The sequence below is a fragment of the Pteropus vampyrus genome, unplaced genomic scaffold (assembly GCF_000151845.1).
Source record: "Pteropus vampyrus isolate Shadow unplaced genomic scaffold, Pvam_2.0 Scaffold122, whole genome shotgun sequence".
NCBI classification, from domain to species: Eukaryota; Metazoa; Chordata; class Mammalia; order Chiroptera; family Pteropodidae; genus Pteropus; species Pteropus vampyrus.
The window spans coordinates 152453-175356 of NW_011888903.1; the positions used below are offsets into that span (position 1 = coordinate 152453).

The 22904-nt window shown below is 41.1% G+C and overlaps 1 protein-coding gene across 1 annotated transcript in view; it reads left to right on the forward strand.

Moving 5' to 3' along the window:
* Positions 1 to 16388: 16388 nt before the first annotated feature.
* PIEZO2 (piezo type mechanosensitive ion channel component 2) overlaps positions 16389 to 22904 on the forward strand; it is a 383378-nt gene continuing 376862 nt past the window's right edge. Inside the window, exon 1 of the mRNA XM_023534183.1 lies at positions 16389 to 17352. Within this exon, the coding sequence (XP_023389951.1) occupies positions 17289 to 17352 (64 nt within the window). The 5' untranslated portion in view covers positions 16389 to 17288. The remainder of the gene's footprint in view (positions 17353 to 22904) is intronic.

Genomic DNA, 22904 nt, shown 5'->3' on the forward strand with positions numbered 1-22904 from the left:
TTTTAAAATAAGGCGATCTGTTTTCTTGCTATTGAGTTTTTTGAGTTCCTTATATATATTTTGAAATTAACCCCTTATCAGATGTATGGTTTGCAAATATTTTCTCCCATTATGTAAGTCTTGTCATGCTACTGACAGTTTCTTTTGCAGAGCAGAAACTTTTTAGTTTGATGCAATCCCATGAGCCAGCTCTTAATCTGTGAGTTTATCTGAAACAGAGACTGAGAGCCTATTGAACTTGTTACTGTCAGCCCTTTGGGTTTTTATTGAGTAGGAACACAATAAAATGGAACTCTTTGCAAACATAATTGTTTTAATTTGATTGTTTGATTCCATGAAACATTTATTAAGCAATGTCATGAGTATGGCATAAATAGAAAATTAAAAGAAACACCACCTTGCCTTCAATGATGTTTTGGTCTAGTATAGGTAATCAAATAATCATACTGCAACAAACATCATCCATTGAACACAGAGAAAACAGAGAATTGAGAGCAGGATTGGCAAACATTTTCTATAAAGGACAAGAGAAGTGTTAGGTTTTGCAGCCGTATAGTCTTTGTTAAAACTCCTCAATTTGCTATTTTAGAAAAAAAAAAGGCAGCAATAGACAACATGTCTACGAATGAACGTGCCTGTGTCCCAATAAAGCTTTATTTATAAAAATAGGCAGGGAATAGACTAAGCCCATGGGCTGTGGTTCTCTGATTATGTAGAGACATGGCCTTCTCTTCTTTTGTTAATATAGGAGAGAAATTTCTGAAGGACCATATAAGAGAATGTGGAATGGGATATTCTATACAATATGCATGTATATGAAACAGGAAGAAGAGACAGAGTGGGGTTAGAGGGAAAATGTTAAGGAGGTCAGAAGTTGGAGAGAGGAGATGGAAATGTTTTTACCGAAGATCTTTTATTGACTTGTATGATGGTAACACTCTCTGCTCCAAGTTGCCCAAGGCTCACCCAGTTCATTCCTGTTTCTTCAGATCAAGCTAAACTAATTAGCCTCTCAGCTTCCAGGTCTCCCTCCAGAGAGAATCATGGAATTAATTTTGAGAGAGAGAGATAGAGAGAGAGAGAGAGAGAGAGAGAGAAGGAGAGGAGAGGAGAGGAGAGGAAAGTGAAGGGGAGGGGAGGGGAGGGAAGGAGAGGGGAGGAGAGGAGAGAGAGAAATAAAGATGAGAAAGAACTATCTCTACATATAATCTTTGCTTCTTCTGATTAGTTTTTGTGAGGGTTCCCTGTCCACAGGACCTTGGGATTCTTTTTTTAAAATTAATTAATTAATTAGTTAACTTTTATGGTGACATTGGTTAATGAAATCCAATAAGTTTCAGCTGTACACTTTAACAGTAAGGCATATATATACATATATTTACACTGTGTGCTCACCTCCCATAGTTAGATTTCTTTCTGTCACCACATATTTGACCCCCTTTTACTCTGTCTACCTCCCCCCTCTCCCCTCCCACCCTCTGGTGACCATTAATCTCTTGTAGGACCTTGGGATTCTTCTCAGTGAACACTGGCGATTTGCTCTACAGATGAAGTATTGACAGGATTACTCCTCTGTTATTTGATCTCAGAAACTTACATTTATCAGAGCAGTTGCAAATAAGTGGCCCCTCATCAAAAGAACTTTGTTTAAATTTCACCAGCATCTTTAAAGTCCAAAGATACTGCCTCTCAAATCACAAATCTAAACCCTGTTCATACTTAAGTATTGGAAAGCCTTCCATGAAGGAGAAACAGTCTATCTAAGCAAATGGTTTTTATTATTGTAGTGTGGGAAAATGTTCACATTTTCTTTTTCCCTGTGGCAGATGTCAGCCTCATTTGAGCCTAGTCTGAGTCCCTGGATTATAAATGTCTTGTGTGCAGGAATATTTTTTATTTGTGTCTCCATAGATGTAATTTCTTCTTTTTGGATAATAATAATCTCTCTTAATTTTTTATTTTTCCATTGCAAAGAGTTGTTTTCCTTTGTGTCTATGCTTATGAGATCTTATCATAGAGTAAGTGTTTTATGGTGACCAGCATTGACTGCCACCATCCCTGAAGTGCTCAGCCATGCAGGAGCTTGTCTCTCACTTGCTTTAGTAATTACCAGCCTGTGTGGTACTGGGAATGGTGCCACATGCACCTGCTTAGCAGCAGCTCTGTGGGTTTCCTGCCTCTCCTTCTCTGATTCTTGCAGTGAGACCAGCAGGGGGAGTACCTAGGAAAATCAAGAGTTCATGTTCTCATCTCTCACCAGGAAGGTAATAGATAATTGAAAAACAAGTAAAAACAATCTTCAGGAAAAATACTCAATTGAAAAACAATCTTCAGGAAAAATACTCAATTAGTGGGTCTGAAAACGTTCATTTTTATGACTCAGTTGCTTCATGCAAATATAGCTATTAGTACTACACAATTTCAAAGTGTTCTATACATTTTACCTCTTGATTCAAGCTACAAACAAAAGTATTTTCATATACCAAGCACTTATCTAAGCACATTACCTGAAGGAATCCATCTAAATATCAGCAAAACACAAAAACATAGGTGCTATCAATATACTCATTTTATTGAGGAGGAAATTGAGGCTTAGAGAGATTGAAGCCCCCATATCTAATAAGTGGTAGTCCAGAATTCAAACTCAAGCAGTCTAAATCTGAGGCTCATGCTCTTAATCACTGTACCACACTGTCTCCTCAAATATTTAGTGAGTATGTTTTCTGTGCCAGGCACTCTGCTGAGAATTAGATAGAAATGATAAATAAAAACACATGTTTGCAACCATCATGGGGGTATAGTGTGACAGACAGATGGGAATAAATGTGTGCATGCATGTGCACATACACACACACACACACACACACAATTTTAAATAGTAATATGAGCTACGAAGAAAAAAAACATGCCACTAATAGATAGAATAATGAAAAGATGGGCAGAGGGAATGGAAGCTATAGACGGGGCAGTTAGGAAAGTGATATGAAGTTGAGATTGGAAAATGAGAAAAAGACCTTCATGAGAAGACAGTGATGATGAGCTTTTTTGGGAAGAAAAACCAGATGTATGAAATATTTTAAAAAAATAGAAAAGAACATGGTGTTTTCATGTGGAGTTAAATCAAAACCATTTGCCTAGCTACATGTCCAAGGCATTCAGCCAATATCAATGCCCACTTCTAATCCTTTTTAATATAGAAAGTATATTAGAAATCATACTTGTTGTCATTGGCTTCGATTCATGACTACTCTGTAAGGGGGAGTTGTCAAACCACATTTGGGCCACCATGTGGGACAGGATTGGCTGCAACACAGTCAACCAGAATGGCCCAACTCGAAGCATCTGTCTGAATCTCGCAGAGAAGCAAAGCAAACCTAATTGGCGACGGTCCACTTGGGCAAGGTAAGACATTGACATGAGGATTATCAGAAAATGCACTAAATCAAGGAGGAGAAAACCCTGGCTTTATGACTCAACACTTTTTTTTGTGGGGCCTAGAATACATGCCAGGTGGGGTGACTTCTTAAAGGTCCTGCACTGGACTGGACATGGAGAGAGAGACTCCATGGTTCACCACTGTGTGTCCAGAGCCAGGAACAGTGCCTAAAATAGAGCAAATGCCCACACAATTATTGTGTAAGTTGATGGATAGAATTTAGAGTAGTGGAGAGAATGGGAGGAATTGTTCATCCACTGTACTTTGAGAAGAGAGGGAATGTCAGCTTTTATTGAACACCTGTTTCACATGACTGATGACTTATTATTTTATTATTTTGTTGTATTAGTTTGTTTATTGGTAGCCTGTATGTGGGTTTATTAGAAGAAATGGAAATATATTTTGGTGAGGAAAGAACAATTCCTTCAAAATGTGTGTTCTGGGAGAGACTTCCAGTGGTCTCAGTTGCCTGGTCACTGAGCAGAGCAAAAACCATCTCCGGAGACGTTCTCAGTACCAGGTCTTTATTCCCCACCAGGCACTCTCTGAGTGTTGGCTGCTAGTGGTCACAATTGCCCGTTTGCAGAGAGTGGTCCTTGCTTGAATGGGGGTCACTTCTCCAGGGAGGGTGTGATTCTACCACATGAACTGGATGGCTCATGGCCAGTAACTAACTGATAAAAACAGCAGCCTCTTTTCTTAAAGTGGGACCATCTCTGAGACATAATTTGTACTTCCAAGTGTTCCTTGGGACGAGGCTGACACTAGTCTCTATCAGAGCCCCCATCCTTCTGTAGCATTTTTCCCTTGCCCACTTTCTTCCCTCTCTCCTCTTCTCCTAAGAGCCCCACTCAGTCATGCACTTGCACCAGATCCTCCTCAGGCTCTGCTCCTAGGAAACCTGACCTACAACAGCCAGGGTTCATCATTCTTGACAAGGCTTTGCTTTTTGCCTGGCCTGTCCCCCAAGCTGAAGGTTCATTCTCAGACTCTGTGTCTGGGGACCTTATGTTTACCTCTTCTTCCTTGTGCCAAAAACAATTGTCAAGGGTAACATTCCCTCTAGGAACTGCCTTGCTAATGGGACCAGATATTGACAGTATATCGATCAAGTCTCCTTTTCTATTGTACAGTGTTTATTTGGTCACTGGGAAATATTGCTTCCCACTCTTTGTACTTTTCTATTCTTTTTGATTGGCATTTTCTTTCTTTAGATCTGTTAATATCATCAATCAAGATAGATCATGTTGGCTTGAGCCTTATTTTGTGAATTTAAGATGACTTCGCATATTTCTGACCTCATCAGTTTTGTGTTGATCTTATAGTTAGCTCTCGAAGGACAGGCATCCTCTAATCATTGCCACTTGTTATGGGCAGAAAGCTACATTTATGTGTAATAAATTTATTAATAGACTTGAATGTCACTGGTTTCTCATTTCACTTTTGGGAGCAAAACTCCATAAACACTTTTATTTATTAAGAAATCAAGGAAGATTTCTGTTACAATAACTTACCTTCTGAAAGATATGTATTATTTCAAAGACAAGAATCTGCAAATTAATCTTCTGATATATGACTTGTGTAATAGTACATCTATGCACAGAAAAGTGCATCTACTTGCATGGAAAGAATATTTCAATCTCTGGCTCTTAGTAAAGTGGTAAGCTAGGAACTTTTGTCTGGCTTCATTCCTACCTAACTCCCAGGAATGATTTGCAAATTAATGAGATAATGTCTGAGAAGCACTCTGAGCTTTTAAGAGAAAGGAACCAGATAAATGCAAGGTATCATCATTATAGTCACTGTATTCTGCTTAACTTTTACACTTCTGGGAAAATGACTAAGCTGCTTCTTCCTTTCCAGCAGTCGTTTACCCAAGTGGTCCAATCCTTGCTTTCTATGCATATTGTGAGTTTACTGTTCTCCCTGGCCACACTGAAACTTCATTATTTTAAAAGAAACCAAAATCCACAATTTTAAGTAATCTGTCTTAGGTTGTACAACTTCTAAGTGTACAAGCTGGGATTTGAACATAGATCTGTTTAAGTCCCCTCCACCTACCCCTACACTCTTATTTTTCTACTGTAGAGGGTTAGACATAGCTTCCCTAACCTCCCTGGTTTCATGGTAAGGAGAAACTGCAAGAAAGTTAATGAGGTTGAATAACATTGTATAGCAATCCCAGCTATGGCAGATATGTTTATCTTGTGATAAGGGCTTGGGGACATAGTGTTTTCATCTCACAGTGTGGGTTCAGTTATTCTTAACCAATTCTTTGATCCCCTTGAAGCCTTGTGTTCAAGCACCAGCGTATTTACAGTGACGTGTAGGTTTATGTTGTGGTGGATCTCAAGGGTTAAGCCCAGTCAGGACTTGGGTGCTGAGGCTAAGCCCCCTACCAAATGCAGTCAGTGCCTGTGTGTGGCACATGTCATACCTGCTGTCCTGAAACCACTGTGGGCAGTGGAAAGGACTCTAGTCCCATCTGCCTGCTGCCCATCTGGCTACTGATCCTACTGTCCCATGCTAGCTCTGAGACCTTGAGCAAGTCATAAACCTCCGTGCTGTTCAGGGGCCACATGAGTTGGGAAAGAGGCAAAAAATACAGTTCAGAGGCACGGGGAAAGGGAGACTGAGTCACAACCTCTTAACCTAAGCTATCTTCTCACAATGTACCTAGACACACTAAATAGTGAATATTAGACTCCTCTGTTTTCTTCTTCTAGCTTAGAAAGCAGACTCAGGACTGAGGCGGAGTTGCCACCTTACACACATGAAATTCACCACGAAGAGGAAAATCTGTGCTAACGACAGGACAAATTGACCAGAGATGTCTGAGTTGCTGGAGATGTAGTGGCATGGCTGCACTAGCCTAGGATCATTGCATCTCACTACTCTTGGAACATGGAAAAAATTAATTCTGGTTTGGTTAAGCCATTATTGGAGGGTTTCCATAGGAGTAATTATTATTTAATCAGATCTAAGATGAAGTGGACACAAAAATTCAACACTATCAAGAAATGTTTGAAATATATCTCATTAATGCTGATCCTTACCCTAAATTTGTAGTGTGCCTTGCTTTATTAGGTAAGTATAGTGATCATATTACTAAATATAGATATTATATATAATATTATACATATAACTATTACCAGGTATAGATAAGACATACAATACCTATATATAATTTATAACTTAAAAGTATAGAATTATTCATAGTTGGGGCATATGCACAAAACCTTTTTCTGATAGGTGTGTATGATTCAAAAGTATAGAGCCCTTTTTTTTGTAAAGCTCTATGATATACAAAGCTTTCTAGTATATAGTGCATTCGATCTTCATAATAACTCTGAGAAGGATTATTAATAACACTGCTTAGTTTTTGTAGCATAGTTCAGTAAATTTCTGTGGCATATTCCATGTTCCTTGATAAGGATTTTGTGAAGGCAACTGCACACACAAGCAGACTATGATTTTTCTATCTCACATCCTGTCCACTTAGTTGTGCTACTTTTTCATTCTAAATCAAAACTTCTTCCTGAAATCATTAATGCTGACATGTCTTGGAAGCTGTCATAAGCAGCAAATTGCTCACTCCACAGAGAGAATAAATGCCCTAAAACCTACCCTCCTTAAATCTAAGGTTCTATCAAGTTTTCAAGGTAATAAGATCTGCTCTTCCAATGTGTAAAACAAAAGGAATAAAGACTCCTGGGGAAAAATATGCTTGGTACACATTATTTGTTGGAGAATTCTTCCCAAAGATGACAACTTAGAAAATAAAACATAAAAAAATTATGGTAATGATATTACATATTGGTTTATATTTCTTAGTTTGCAGATATCTAAGTATGTTCAAATGTGTTTTCTTGTTTTATTTTTATATCAGCCCTGGTGTTAAGTTGGGCTTGTGTATGTGAAATCATAAATTAGTGTCACCATATAATTACTCAGAAAATTAAAAGATGTATAAATTTAATAAAAATAAAAAAATTGTGATTGCCCAAGAAACACTATGAAATGTTGCTGTAAACCAACACAAAAGGAGAAATATTATAATCTGTTATTGAACAAATCAAACTGTATTAATTTGTTTTATTGTTTAGCAAGCTTCATTTTATATAGTGTAATCATAGCTTAGATAAAATTTTGGGTTTTTTAAACTTAACGTATCAAAAATGTCTCATTACTGATTTTTTTCATAATTAAAAGTCAATATTATTCTATGAATAAGCTATAAATGAAATCTATTAATCAGTTTCTTTCTTAGTAGATAACCAGTTTACTTCAATTTTTCCACTATTATCAAACAATGTTTTGATGAACATTTTATAACAAAAAATTTCTTCCCTATTTTGAATTAGTCCTTTGAATAAGTTTATAGACTTTATGTGGAATACGTTTTCCCAAATTCCTTTATAAAAGGAGTCTTCATATTTAAATTGGATTCAACAAGAAACAAATGTTCTGTTTAACCATCATTTTGCCAACATTAATTATCATATTTTAATGTTAATAGTTTATTTTACAGGTGAAAAATTATACTTCATTTTTAATTTTTCTAATCTTAGTTTTTAGTAAGCTTGAGTACCTTCCTATGTGTTAATATTTTCTCCTAGGTAAATTTCATGATTAAAATAATATGGCTAGTGACTGCAGCTCACTATCATATATGTTGTGAATATACTTTTCAGTCTGTTTTCTTTTAGTTTACTTTTTCATGATGCTAATTCTATTATTGCTTATTTTTGTTATTGAATTGTTAAAGTCTAATAATATTGAAAAACTTTATGAGTAAGTTTGTGCAAGTTTAGCTTATTGAAGGTATATGAGATGAGGGATGATAGGGAGACTGAGGTGTGCTTCGGTTGCCAGTACCAGGAGATAATTTCCCGGGTCCTAGGCCTGCTATCAGGGAAACTTTGAAACATAGATTTTTAAAAAATCTTGGCAGATTATTTAGAGCAGAATCTGTAACTACATAGATCCTAAGTAGGTGGACTATAATAGATTGTAACCATATGAGAAGTTGGATTCCTTTTTGGAATGGAGACAGATGTCCAAGTTCAACATCAAGACCCATACATGGACACACAGCTGGAGAGGAGATGAGTGAGAGGCCAGGGAAATGACGTCTGCTCATCTGGGGTTGGTTTCATGGGTGTGCCCCTAACAAGTTCACCCACTACCACCCCTGCCCTCAGATGGGCTCTGCACTTGGTTTAATGCTCTGCTCTTCCTGTCTTATAATATTTAATAATTTTATCTTTGAACTTGTGTTTTGCAAGTGGAGTCCACAAGACAATGGAGCATGACATGAGCAGAAGAGATACATGCAATATTCATGCCAGCTGTTTTTTGCTGTCCAACTCATGTTTGAGCTTCCTGATGCCCATGAACAGAATCCCAGTGGATCCACTATGTGAGGGTAACCTATAACTGCGGAAAGGGGAGGGGGACGAAAGAGTCCCCAGAGCCCACGCTTTCTATTTGAACATGAATCTGCTTTAAAGTAAGAGAGAAGGCGATGCCATTGTAAGAACCACTGATGACCAAGTAACCCCATCTATTATATCTTTTCTTACTCATGTTATAGTAACTCTTCACTTAACATCACTGATAGGTTCTGTGACTTTAAGCAAAATGATGTATAATGAAACCACTATTACCATAGGCTAATTCGTATAAACAAGAGTGAGTTTCCTACTGCATCTTATCAATGTTATAATAAAGTGCTATAAGATGAAACAACTTTGAATGAAGCCACTGTATTTGAGGACCTGCTGTACTTTCCTGTGTTAGCCAGTCACTTACACTGAAAATGATGACACAGAGGGAAAGAGAGAGAGAGAAAAAAAGACAATCTAAAGTTCCTTTTCCTTTTAGTCTTATCTTACTCATCAGTAAGCTGAAAGTAGAGAGTGTTGGTAGCTTGCGAGTGTACCAAGAAGTGAAATCAAAACAGCTGTGTGTCCATGTATGGGTCTTGATGTTGGTTCACCTGGACATCTGTCTTCATTCCAAGAATGAATCCAACTATTCATGGTTGAATTGGTTTTGTGCAGGATGTCAACAGTTTTGTTAAGAGCAAGATATGAATGCATGTATGAGCTATGAAATATGATTCCAATGACTCTGCATATGAATTAATTGCTCTTATATTTGCATTTAAAACTGGCATTGTGGAATAAAAAGATTTATGGTTAAATTCATGCTAATGATTTAAATAATATTAACTTTTTTTTCACACGGAACAGCATTAAATGGCAAATAAAAAATGCTATGGCAATTTGAGAGAAACCATGAAAAAAGAGAAAAGTTTTATATTTTAGTACCCTTAACAGCTGTTTTTTCCTGCCTTTTGAACCAGAAGTCCACATCTTCATCTTGCACTGGGACTTGCAGATTGTGTAGCTGGCCCTGGCCTCATACAAGATGGGAGACAAATTTTCTTCAGGGCATTTCAAGAAGTTGTAACATCACAAACCTATATTCTGGAAAAGACATTTTATATCATTTGTAGTTTGTTCACCTTTAATTTTGTAACACACTTTGTTTTTAAAATGCCAATTTTTCTTAGCTGTCCGAGCAGAATACAAGAAAAGACATCTCCTCCTTTAGAAAAGGAAGGAAAGTGAACCCAGGGGCCAATTAGGTGGCAGTGAGAATAAAGTCCCCTCTCATTGAGAGATTCTGACCTGGAGGTCTTGCTTCAAACTTGGGGGAAAGGAGATGGGTGTCTTATGTTTATTTTAGTAAGAGGGACCATTTCCTTACATCCCAAAAGAAATAGGCAAAACACTTGTTTGAAAGACCTAAAAGAATCTTAGAAAAACCCATAATGTTTATCTCATAGTTGGGCAAGCCCAAAGAAGTTTCACAATGGAGAAAACTTATTGGACTTTTTGGAGTTAGAAAGTTCAGCAACAGTGTCTTGTTTGGCGAGTGTGGTGAATTGTTGATTGTAACCACCAATGCTTTTCATCTTCTGAAAAGTAAATGGATAACATAAATACGTTTTGGGTCTAAATAATAGCACCTCGTTAGCTACGGTATTGCCACAGGCCCAGAAAATACATATAAATATGCTCTCTCTGTATAAAGATTTTTTTAAAAAGTAGGTTAAACACACATAAATCTCAAGTAGGGGGAAAAATGCATAAAATCCAGAAAGAAACTTACTTAACATCATTTCAGCAAGAGGTTGCCAGAGCTGCAACCCAGTGAGCCACGTCTCTTGACTTCCCATCAGTGATCTCTGATTGAATCTCAAGTCTGCAATGAATAGCAGCAGAGCAAAGACAGGCCAGTGTGAACTGGTGAACTTCCCAAGTTTCAGATTGTCAACTGTCCTTATTGATACAGGTATGTGCCTACCTGTATCAATTGTTCTCCTTGTGTTTAATAAGCATTTCTTACTTACAATTGAATTTTTAAAAAGATAGAAAGGATATGAATTGGAAATCACATGATCTGGAAAATCGTGTAAGCTGGGGAGGACCCAGCTGGTGGAATATGGAAACATTGTGAACTGCTCTTAATTCCTTTACCCAATCATCCTCTCTGCCTCCAGGAGGCTCGTTGTTCTTCCTGCCTCATAATGATATCCCTTCTCTCCTCAGATAACTCTTCTATTTATTCAACAGGTAGTTATATAGTACCTGCTATGGACCATATCCTGTTTTAGGTTCTGGGAATGTGGCAATAAACAGACTAAAGTCCATGCCCTCACAGAGCTTACACTCTGCAGAATGCGGTCACCTTCTTGAGGGATCTGTTCTCCTCGAACTCCCTGGAAGTCAGACTCATCATTTATACCAGGGGTGTCCAACCCCCAAGCCGAGGACCAGAACCAGTCCTTGGCCTGTTAGGAACTGGGCTGCACAGCAGGAGGTGAGTGGTGGGAGAGCAAGCGAAGCTTCATCTGTATTTGCAGCCACTCCCTAGCTCTGGCATCACCACCTCAGCTCCACCTCAGATCACTGGGCATCAGATTCTCATAGGAGCACCAGTCCCTGGTGCCAAAAAGAGTGGGAACCACTGGTTTATGTTGTCTCATAATGCCTTCTTTATAGTCCTTTGCACATGTATATTATTTTACTTGATAATTTATAATTATTCGATTAGTGTTTGTCTCTCCTTACTAGAATGCCACTTCACAAAAACAGTGGTTGTATTGGTTCTGCTCACTGCTGCATTTCTGAGCCTTTTAGCAGATCCTTGGCTGCAATAGTTAGTTGATTTTGCTTACTTTGACTCTACATACTTGTATTTTTTTCAATATACTTTTTTAGTCAAAAGGTGGCACTGCAGGAGAGTAAGTGAATGAAGCTTTAACCTAGCTGACTCAACAGTCTGAACGGAACCTGCAAGTCCTAATTATAGGTTAATGTTAAGGACTAGAAATAGCCAGTTCCAAAACTTGTACGTACTTAACGTACACCTGAAATCTCTTAAGACCAATGAAAATCACTAAGGCTTACTAAGCAAATTAACATTTCTATGACCATTGAAGAGATCCTGATCGAGTTCCAAAAACTAAAAGTAGAATCTCAATCATTGTGGTGAAATGTGTATTTATTAACTAATAAATATCTACTAGAATATATACAAGAAGACTCTTCCTATTTCAGTGATTACAGGTAAAGAAAAAACTTGTAATTTTGTTTTACTTACTAACTCGCTTTAAATTTTTATTTTTCATTGCTAAATTGTTCTCTGAATTCCAGTTCCTTCTTAAAACTCTTCTTACACTTTAATAAACCTTTCTGGATGAAATAATGTTCAAACCAGCATCCTCTTCAAAGGCTTCAGGAGCAAGTACACAGAAAGCAGTTAAGCAATCCCTGAGATAAAAATCTGCTCATGGTGTTTGCTGTGAATAATAAATGGTGGTTTCCATATTTTAGTGTCAGCCATCTGGATGCCTGTGTGCCCAAGGCAAGTCACCAACTTCAACAGAGCACCTTCCCCATGAATTCATAATCTCTTCCTTTCTGTATTAATCTTACGAAAAGCAAATAAAAATTTACATGCCCTTTTATTTTCACATGCGATCTTTGTTACCCAGTTAAGGATATTTGTGTGTGTGTGTGTGTGTGTGTGTGTGTGTGTGTGTGAGAGAGAGAGAGAGAGAGAGAGAGAGAGAGAGAGAGAGAGAGAGAGAAAGGGAGAGAGAAACACATACATAATATACAATTCATTTGGAAGTATTTTTGCTGTATAGCCTGCTTTTTAGCTTGCTTTGTTTTATAGATGAAGTTTTGTCTATGCCGTGAAAGCCTAAAGTCTGGAAAAAAGTAAGACACAAACATATGTCAGTTAGCTAATTTTTCAAGGTTCTTGAACAATAGACACAAAATTAATAGTCTGCTTCAGATTCTGGATCCATATTACAGCTCACAAATTATAGTTCAGGATATGGTATAAACTTTATATTACCCAGTAGGAAGATTATATGTAAGGGCCAGGTATCAGAGACAGTGAAATGGGGAATACAGGAAAGGTTTGGTGCATTTTCTCTGTAGATGACTGTGGAAAAGGTTACATGGGGGATAAACTCTTTAGCAGAAATGTAATAAGATGATGTCTCCTACAAATTATTAGAAGTTGTCTAGTTTTTGGAATTTGGAGAATTTGAAAACACTCCTGCTGTAAACATTAAATTAACAGCTTTTTAAAAAAATTAAATTGCAACCACAGAATATATTAGCAAAAAGAAGAAAGGCTTTCATTCTGCTTCCAAGTTTTTTCAAGCACCAGAGCCAGAAACTATGTGGCTCCTAACTAAAATAAGCTCTAAACAAATATTGTGACTTATAAATGAAAACATAGAAATGTATATATCTAAAAATATTACATTAGTATATGTGTAAGGAGAACACATGTTACTAGTGCTAGAAGACACCCTCGACTTGGCAAGAGGAACCACAGTCTCTACAGGCTCGATGGCGCCGATGGATTTTGGCAGATTTCAGTGGGAGAAGAAAATGCCAAGTTGACAACTTTTATATTCCTTTGGGAGATAATTTTGTGAAGTTAACATTTAGGCAACCTTGAGTTCTTCCAAAAGAAGCTAACAAAGTAGTTTAGAGGATTATAATTGACATGGACTGAAAAAGATTATTAACTCTGTGTTTGCATATTGAGCAGGTTAGATAAAATTAGCATTCGTGACAAAGATGATGTTTCAGAATGATTTTTGTTAATCAGTGTAGCATTCAATCAAGTTCAGAAAAGATAAAAGCTAAACAAGTGAGACGAAATGCATGCGAGGCACAGAGTGACATTAGTTATGGCTAAAACTCAAACACTTAGGAAAATATGTATCATTTGACTGTGCCACAGTTTTTAAACATATTTCTAAGAGTCAGTGCTTCTTTCTGAGTATAAGTGCAGTTGCTGTGCTTCAGCGTAAGTTTCAGAAGTATAAGACCAGTCCTTGTTTTCCAGTGATAACAATGATAGAGTGAATATTTGTTGAATGATTATTATGCAGCAGGCATTTCTCTAAGTATTCTATAAATTAACTCTATCTGTATAACACTCCATATTAGATAGGTTTGATTACTTTCCTCAACTTATAGATGAGAAATCTGAGGCACTGGAGTGTCAATAATAATCAAGAGAAGCCATGTAGATGCAGAGAGGCACAGGGTGACTGGTACTTAATACATTACCTGTGCTAAACTTGTGGTTATATACTTTAGGTACTTGTCAAATATCAAAATAATATCTTTAAGAGTATTCTATGTAGTTGATTTTCTCTCTGCAGCATTTCCTACCTTATACCAGGTTTCAGGCAAGTTCATGTTCAAATTGAGGATGAAGGTCACTAGGCAATCAGGGCTCCTGAACGATGAGATCAATATCCTAGTGGGATGGAGAGCCCTTGAAAACAAGGCTGTTATACACTAGATGCTGCTCCTCTGATTAGGGAAATTTTAGGGTAAAACAGTGCTTGTAAAGATAATGCCACTGATTATTGATATGCAAGCTTGAGTCAACCTCAGTGTGAAAACACAATTCCAGAGAGATGGATTTTTTTTTTTTTTTTGGAAGATGCTAGTTTTGAAAAACAATAGCATGTTACCTGAGTTGTGATATGTGAATGAGGACATATCACAACTACCTTTCTCTGTTTTAGTGTAAAGCTCCCCAGGTGACTGGAATGCAGATATATGTGTAGTATAGACAACTGAAATCTGATTCTTTCAGTATGTGCTGGTAAGATTAAGAAGTAAGATTCAGGTGTTAAAAAAAAAAACAAACTAAACAACTAAGGTGACACACAATGTGACAGAGAAAGCAAGAAGTATATGTGGTAAGATCTCCTATCTGCTGAGATTTTTGTATCTCCCACTTATTCTGCAGAATTCTAGACAGTTGTTAACATGGGAAGCCTACCAAAAACATGAAATAGAGAAAAATGAGAATTCATGTGGTCATACAATATTATTTCAAATTCAGGAGGGCTTTGGAGTTTCTTAATTAGGTCCCCAAAACAAGTTGTATGAGAGAGAGAAAGAGAGAGAGAGAGAGAGAGAGAGAGAGAGAGAGAGAGAGCGCGCGAGTGAGAGAGCGTGCGAGAGCAAGCGAGCGAACCACCTATGCACATAGAAATGGACAAGATTCATGAGGAAATGAGAGCAGATTTATGTCGGGCTTCCACAAAACACAAAACCTTTCTTCATAGTAGTCAATAATTTGCTGATATTTTAAGTTCCTATCATCTCCCCTTGCCCTAGATGTTGGGCTTATGACTACATTTGGGGTTTAGTTATCTAAGCTTCTTGAGGGCTTCAGAGCACATAGATGGTTTAAGTTTTGAGGTGTTGTCACATGATTTCGGTGCCTCCAGTCTTCAAAAAACAAAATATGATGGTTCAGTTCGTCATTCTCAGAGAATTTGTGAAGGCATGAGTTCGAAACTAAAGCTTACTATATCTCAAAAAAGGGAGGTTAACACAGACAACCAAGGTTTATTATATACTGTTCATCTGCAGACTTTTCCATCGTCTCCAATACAAGCCCAGAATGCTGGTGCAGAATGGAAGTCAAATTCTTCTTTCTCTGTTCTCTTAATGGAAATGCCAGTTATGAACGGTCCTCTCTACAGATCGGAAGATCATTTACCTCCTGGTCCTGCGGATCCCAGCCAAGCTCCAGCACACTTCCCCACTCTTGGATAATCGTGAAATGAGGGACCCAGACACACTGACCTCTCCCAGCAAGAACCAGATTTCTCTACATCTCATCTAGAGAATAAAGGGTGGGGTGTGGGGGCTGGGAAGGTTCTTAGGAGAAATAGGAACTGTATGCTTGGAAACATGACAAGCAACGAAACAACCTGAGGCAAAAACAAGATTTCCCCAAATGTGTATGCACATCTGAACACTGATACCCGTCTTGGAGAGACCCGGGATTTTCCAGAGCCCATTCAGAGTTGAAACTTAAAGATAGACAGGGCTACTGATCTGGATTAATTCCGGTTCTGTTTTTCTTAATTCAAGTGGGTAAATGTGTTCTTAGCACGAGTGGCAGTCCCATAAAGTTGTTCAAGCCCTTAACTACTCTCGTGCTGCGCCTGTGCACTTTTCTTGGAGCATTAAACAGTTCCCTAGGTTTGGGTAAGCTCGGGGGCACGCCCCGTGGACAGGATGCTAAGATGTGTGCCTTCTGTCTGCAGAATGACAGCAGAGCTGCGGGTCTGCGGGAGCGAGCAGCAGTGGAGCACGCGGTGCAGGGCCAAGCGAACGCGAAAAGTCCACGGGGCTGAAGAGGCCGGGCCTCTCCCTGCACGCCCGCTTCGTGGCTGGAGACTCGCCCTCCGCGCGGGTGCACTGCGCCCGCTTCGCTAGCGGCGTAGGGGCCGGCTCCCCGCGCGCCGGCCCCAGAGACGCCTTTCCATTGGTTCGGGGGCACGCTCGTCCCCGAGTGAGGCCTCGAAAGTTTCATTGAAGGTGGAGAAGTGCACGCCCGCTCGGGAGCCAGGGCTGCGCCGCCGGGGCGAGGCTGTACCTCGGCAGGCGGGGGGCGCACTGGTATCCGGACGGCGTTGGGTTTTTATCTTTTTATTTTTTTAACTGAGGCCGTGGAGGAGGAGCTGGAGCCTGACCCATTCGCTGTACGCTTTCGTCTCGTTCTACTTACGCTCGCACTGTTTCTTCTGGTGACGGAGGGACTAGCGGCGCCACACGCTGACTGATAACACGAGCCGAGCTCCGTGCTGTCGGGGATGGTTCCGCGCGCCTCGCCGCTCCCGCCCGGGTCTCTCTGGTCCGAAGCTGGGGGGCGCAGAGGCTGAGCCGCACCTCAGCTCAGGACCAGCGGGCCGCTCCGGGAGCCCTGGCCGAGGGGCGCGCCTCAGGCTGCGTGGGCAGAAGGCGGGGGACCCGCCACCGAGGCACGTTGGCTTCGGAAGGGGTTTAGTAACGAAAACTCCCCTGACGCCCTTGAGCAACGCCCCGGAGTCAGGCGAAAGGGTAGCACGCCCTTCTCGCCCTCTTTCCTTGCCCCCGCACCTGGAAACCCCCAAAGTGTCCCCGCGTACGGCCCTGGTCCCGACCACCCGCTGAAGAAGCTGCTGCTGCCGAATTGAGGAGTCTACACTTCATGGGCCGGCTGTGGGGGTTCGGGCGTCTGCCGAGGGGGCTACCTAGAGCCGGCTGAGGGGCGGTCGGGTACCCTGTGAGCGCGCCCTCGGGGCGGACAGCGCGGCGGACCTCGTGGCGATGCCCAGGCGGCTGGGAGCCGCCGGCCGCAGGAGGCCCTAGACGGGCATGGGCCTGGCGCCCCAGTTCTAGGGACCCTCGAGCCTCGCCCCTCTGCTCGGAGTTGCTGGACCTTAGCGATGGCCTCGGAAGTGGTGTGCGGGCTCATCTTCAGGCTGCTACTTCCCATCTGTCTGACAGTAGGTGAGTACGGGCCGCGCACCGAGGTTACTTGTGAGGGTGCAAGGGGCGCCCAGGGAAGGGGGCGGGCTTCCGAGCAATCTCAAGTTAAAGGTTCTAGTGCTCTTGGACTCGGTTCGGAGGTCTGCGCCGCGGTCTCGAGGTTGGCGGCGTCAGACTCGCGCAGTCCGGAGTGCCACAGCACGGTCCTCTCACTTCCCGCGCTGGGGTGCACACTTGGGGTCTCTCTCAACTGTCCAGCTGCAGAGTCCGGGAGACCAGATCGGCGTGTGCTGGAGAATGTTTGTGTTGAATTTAATCTCACGTGGAATTTCTTTCGTGGAGTGCTGACTTGTACACAAAAGATGCCGATCCTGCTGGAAGGCGGTTGTAGACTCCCTTCCCAGGTGCGGTGCAGGGTCGTGCCAGAGTCCCCTCCTCCCCTTGTCCCCAGATGCACAGCACACGGTGCAGACAGGAGCGACCCTTGCCATCTCTCCCCCTATATCCCAGAACTGTGACAGAAGAAGAAGACCCTGGCTGTTCTAAAACAAAAAGGAGAGAGAAGAACGGAAACAGTGCCCTGAAGTTGCTTACTTTTTTTTTACTTCCACAAAAGCCCCTACAAAAACAAAACAAAACAAAACAAAAGTGCTGGACGATGGCGCTATAGACAACCGAGACCCAGTCCAGCCTCCAGGCGCCCACCCTTCCAGGTGTTTAAAGGGTTAGAACGCCTAACTGCGACTCCCAGGAACTGGCGAGGGTTCAGGGACCGCCAGAAGAGAGCTTCATTGCCTCTCAGTCAAGGATCTCACTCTATGGGGCTGGCATTTGTTAAAAGCAACTGGATGTCAGGTCTAGAGACACCGGCGGTGTGCCTGCAGTGAGAGCTTTTGTATTTCTCCTCTAACAGACTGTGCCTTTTAGACTGGATTTCACTCCTAAGACTGACAGCACCTTACTTTCCCCCTTTCCCGAGTAGAGCTAGAAAACAGACCTTTTATCGAGTAGCAATTGCATTTACAAAGAGCGTGGCCTTCGCAGGAAAGGCCACCTTTTTGCATTTGCCAGAGGTTGAGGACTCAACATCACACCTGTGCCGTTTTATTTGTGCAAGTAATCACGCCAAAGGGCGGTTCTAGCGTGTTTCGTAGAGGTCGATTCCAGCTATCGGGAGGATTTTGTAGTCTGTATTAACACAATGAGTGAGTGAAGTGATTCGAGGACGTCAGCGCAGGAAAACTCGGCGGAAAACTCGAGAAGGTTCTCCGAGTGGAAACAATCTGTGGCGTCGCAGGGTGCTCGGGCAGCAGGAGGGGCCAGCGCGCTCATGCTGGTTTTGGCCTCCAGTGTGCTGTTTAAGTTCTGAGAGACCACCACTTTGCAGGGGTCTTTGCCCTTAATAGTTGCGCACGTAGATGAGGAGCGCAGCTTTCAGGAAGCTGTTGTGGACCACTCCACCAGCTGGTTTACGTTTGGAGAAAAGGATTTAGGGAAGCAATTGGAGAAAACAGCGCAGGGCTACTTCTGGTGCATTGCACACAGGTCATGTCACGGTCTGGGGACCGTCTGTGTATCTAAAGCGCTTGGCACCGTGCCTGGCACATTTACTATATGCCAAATGGAAGCTAGTGCCCGAGTTAACAATGGGCTTTCAGTATGAGGCCGATCTGTGATTGTCAGTGCCAATGGAGAAGGAGGCCTGCGGCGTGGCACTAGGGTCTGAAGGCACTAGCTTCCTCTTTCGGCAGCCCCTCCATCCCCGCCCCACCCCACCTCATCTTCCCCATAGTCCTCACCTCACTTCTTTCTTCCTTCCCTTCTCCGCGGTATGGCAGCTCGCACTCACAGTCGGAAGAGCTAGTGGTTATCTGCTGCCAGCTCGGTCCACTCTATGACTTACACAACTAGCTGAGTGAAATGTCAGCAGGGATTACCTGTAGATTGCCAGCGACCTCACTCTGTAGCTTCGCCTCTCGCAGGACCCAGCTTGCTTGCCTCAGTGCTCCATGGCCACTGGGGTTGGGGCAGTGTCATTCCAACTAATACTTAGTGATCTACACAGCAAAGCCCTTAAGTAGGACTGTGGAGCTCTGCCCTCCAGAGGGGCCTAGGCGCGTCTTACTGCCGACTCAGGCACCCCCAAGCGCGAGGCTCAAGCAGGCGGCATCAGCGAGCCTTAAGGGAGACTCCCAGAGGCTCCGAGCAGATCAGGGACCATTGTTCTGCGAATGAGGTGCCGCCTTGGTCCGATTCCTTCTTCCCCCGCCCCCTGGCTTCTTCCTTGGACCCTGTGGGCCTCGCACTGTGTTCATATCAGTAGGCTGGGGCCCTAGGGTAGGCTTGCTCAGGGCCCGGGACGCGTACGTGCACTCTGCGATCCGGACCTTCTTGGATCTGCCTCCAGGGGCTCAAACATGACAGCCCCTGCCTGCCTTCCATCCTGCGGCCTGGATCCAGAGACAGCAAGAGTCGGCTTGGCCTGGACGATCCTAGGCCACTTTCCATTTCCAGCTGGATTCTCAGGCGTCTTCTGGGCTCAGGGAAGCTAACTTGGTTCTGTGTGTGTGTGTGTGTGTGTGTGTGTGTGTGTGTGTGTGTGAGAGAGAGAGAGAGAGAGAGAGAGAGAGAGAGAGAGAGAGAAAGCTAGAAAGCGCAAAAGTGCCCGCGTGTTGTGGTATTTTCTGCTATCTTCCCCCTACAGGGAGGCTGAGGCCCCCTGCTGAGTCCAGAGCCTGTTGCTTCCCTCCCACCCTTGTAGAAAGCTAACCTAGGGGAAGGTGAAGGGCATGGACCTTGGACTTCATCCCCTGACTGGAAGAAAGAGCTCCTGGGAAGACCAGAGGACTGACCCCCTTACCCACCCCCTCACTTGTTGGATGCAAATTAGGAAGGACATTCCACTTCCAAGGGTTAATGATGCCTTCTGAGCCTTGTACTAGAAGGAACAAAGGGGCACTGGGTAAGTGTGGTCTGGTTTGAGCACTCATTTCTACAGGAAGTGGATAGTTTCAAGGTTATTGGAGGGTTTTCAGGTCTGCATACTCCCAAGGTGCTACTAAATCAAATATTCAGTTTTCTCTAATATCCTGGCCATGGAGAGTGCAATGGTTTGTTTGCCATTAGAATCGATTTTTACATTTTAGCCATCTATTTTTATATCGGAGTAAGGCAGCTTTCAAAGCCAAGACTTTGCAGAAGCTTCTGTATTTCTCTTTAAACCCATTTCTCTAACATTGACGTTGAAAATTTTCTGCACAGAGATGCTCTAGCATTTTCACTCAGTGATGGATGTTATGTTAAACTGTTATGTTTAATCTGATGTTTAAGATTTCTTTTTCCCTGTAAAATAAATTTACAGAGATGATTTAAGTGACATTAGGTCTCTATTATGCAGGTGTTATGTAGCTGAGTGTTAAATGCCTAACAAAACCATAATGTAATATAACATGTTATTTTCTATTCAAAATGAACATCCAATGACAGATTTTCCTACATCAATAGAAACTGAAAATTTTAAAGATCTCCTAAATTATCTATTACTACATAGATAGTCAATCCGATTTTTTCCCTTCAAATAACACACATAAAAAAAAAAAAAGACAAAACTTCCCTTAATATTATGCACTCTTTAATAATTATAGTGATACCTGATCATTGTTTGGCCACTTTTGAGATATTTTTACATTTTCTTTCAGCATGATTCTACTGTTCCACTCATCTTTATATGATTCCAGTCTATTCCTGGTTTGAGAATGGATTGGTATATTTTTAATCACATGCTCCTGATCCATGCATTCCATCTTGCCTGGTGTTGCTTGGAGTTCCACTGATGTCTTGCCTAGAAGTGCTGACTTAACCATTTGCAGAGAAGGGGTGAGGGGATGGGGGGCTGGCTTGGACAGAATAGATTGGTTCAAGAGTGACAGAGATATTGTGACATCAATAGTTTATGCCTTTCCTAAATAAAGTGACCAGAGCTTAGACGAGAACAGAGCACAACAGGACACTATGTAAGAATCAATCAACTAACCAGTGCTTTGAGGAAAAACCACACTTGGGTAATAATGCAAATCCAGGGAGAATCTCAAATTTTCTTTAGCGAGAGATTAAAATCTGAGCAAAAATATGGAGTTACTTTTGAAATATATATGGGTATGGTTATGTAAATATAATTTTCTTCCTATTGTATAATATATTTTTCGCTATGTGACATCTGTCATTTTGAAATCACACTTATACACACCCCAAGAATTACAAATGAAGCCTGATTAGAGTTTAGAGCCTCCCCCTGCCTTTGCTGTGGCTCTCTCGGGTAGGAGCTTTCAGCTACTGAAGGATGTATTCACAGCATTTAAAGTCACTTTCTTTTCTGTCACACCTTCTCGGCCTTCTATAGGTAGATCATATTTATCACTTTCAGAAAAGAATAAAAGTAATAGTGAAAAGAATTAAAAATTTTTAGTTTAATTCTAAAATAAAATATTTCATAGAGATAGGCATTATCATTTTGTCACCTGGGCAGTGGAAGCTGCAGCCATGTGTCCACATCATAGTTTGTCATGAGTTTGTCGCTTTACAGGCAACATGGGCTTACTCATAGTCAGAGATAAGCAAGAGGCTTTGGATTTTACCCTTGGTGGAGGAGAGTGTTATGATGGCAATTTAAGAGACCTCCAGTCACATTCAGGCCCTGCCCTTTACCTGAGTTGTTTTTGGTTGTTTCTTTTTTATCTCTGTAAAATGGAAATATTGATATCTTCTTTTATGAATGGTTATGAAATAGTGCGTACTACACACCATCTATAATGCCTGACACTCTGCAGGAACTCAAAAAGGCAGGTATTATTATTACATTTATGAAGATGAGTAGAAGAGTTGGGATGCTTGATGAATGTGTTAATAGAAATTAACAGACTGACAGATAGTAGCATGAGTCATAACGGGATTGATATGAGTATGTGGGATTTATATGAAAGCAATTTAGTATCTTCTTAGAACCAAGTTATGCTATGAAAATTGGTGTGTGAATAGTAGGAGGATTTTTAATTATATGGATTTTTCTTATCGGTTTTAGTCAATATTCTATATATCTGCAGTTGCATTCTAGTTAAATAATATGTTCTCCTAGAACTGTACTGTCAGTGTTTACTTTTGTCTTTCTGACACATACCATAATTTTCAGTCTTCATCTAATATGATTTTATTACTTATCTATTTTTACATGACACTTTTCTTTTAGATCCTATGCTGCTAATGGTTACATAAAAAATAATATATATTTTTATATTATTTACATTACAAAAATATAATATATATTTTTTCCATAAATGTTCAGGAGAACTTAGAAGAGTGAAAGTGCACCTGGATATTTAAGAGCACTTGATTAAGAACAATATGGTGATACAGTCTATATAATGTAAAACATTGAATTTTGTAAGATTTGTAGACTTAAACAGTTGTTTTATGGACATGGAATCAAGTAAACAAAATAAAGCAAATATCTCACTGGATCAAGGCTAAATACAAAGATGTATTAGAAAACATTTAAAAAATATTTGGCTGTGAGAGAT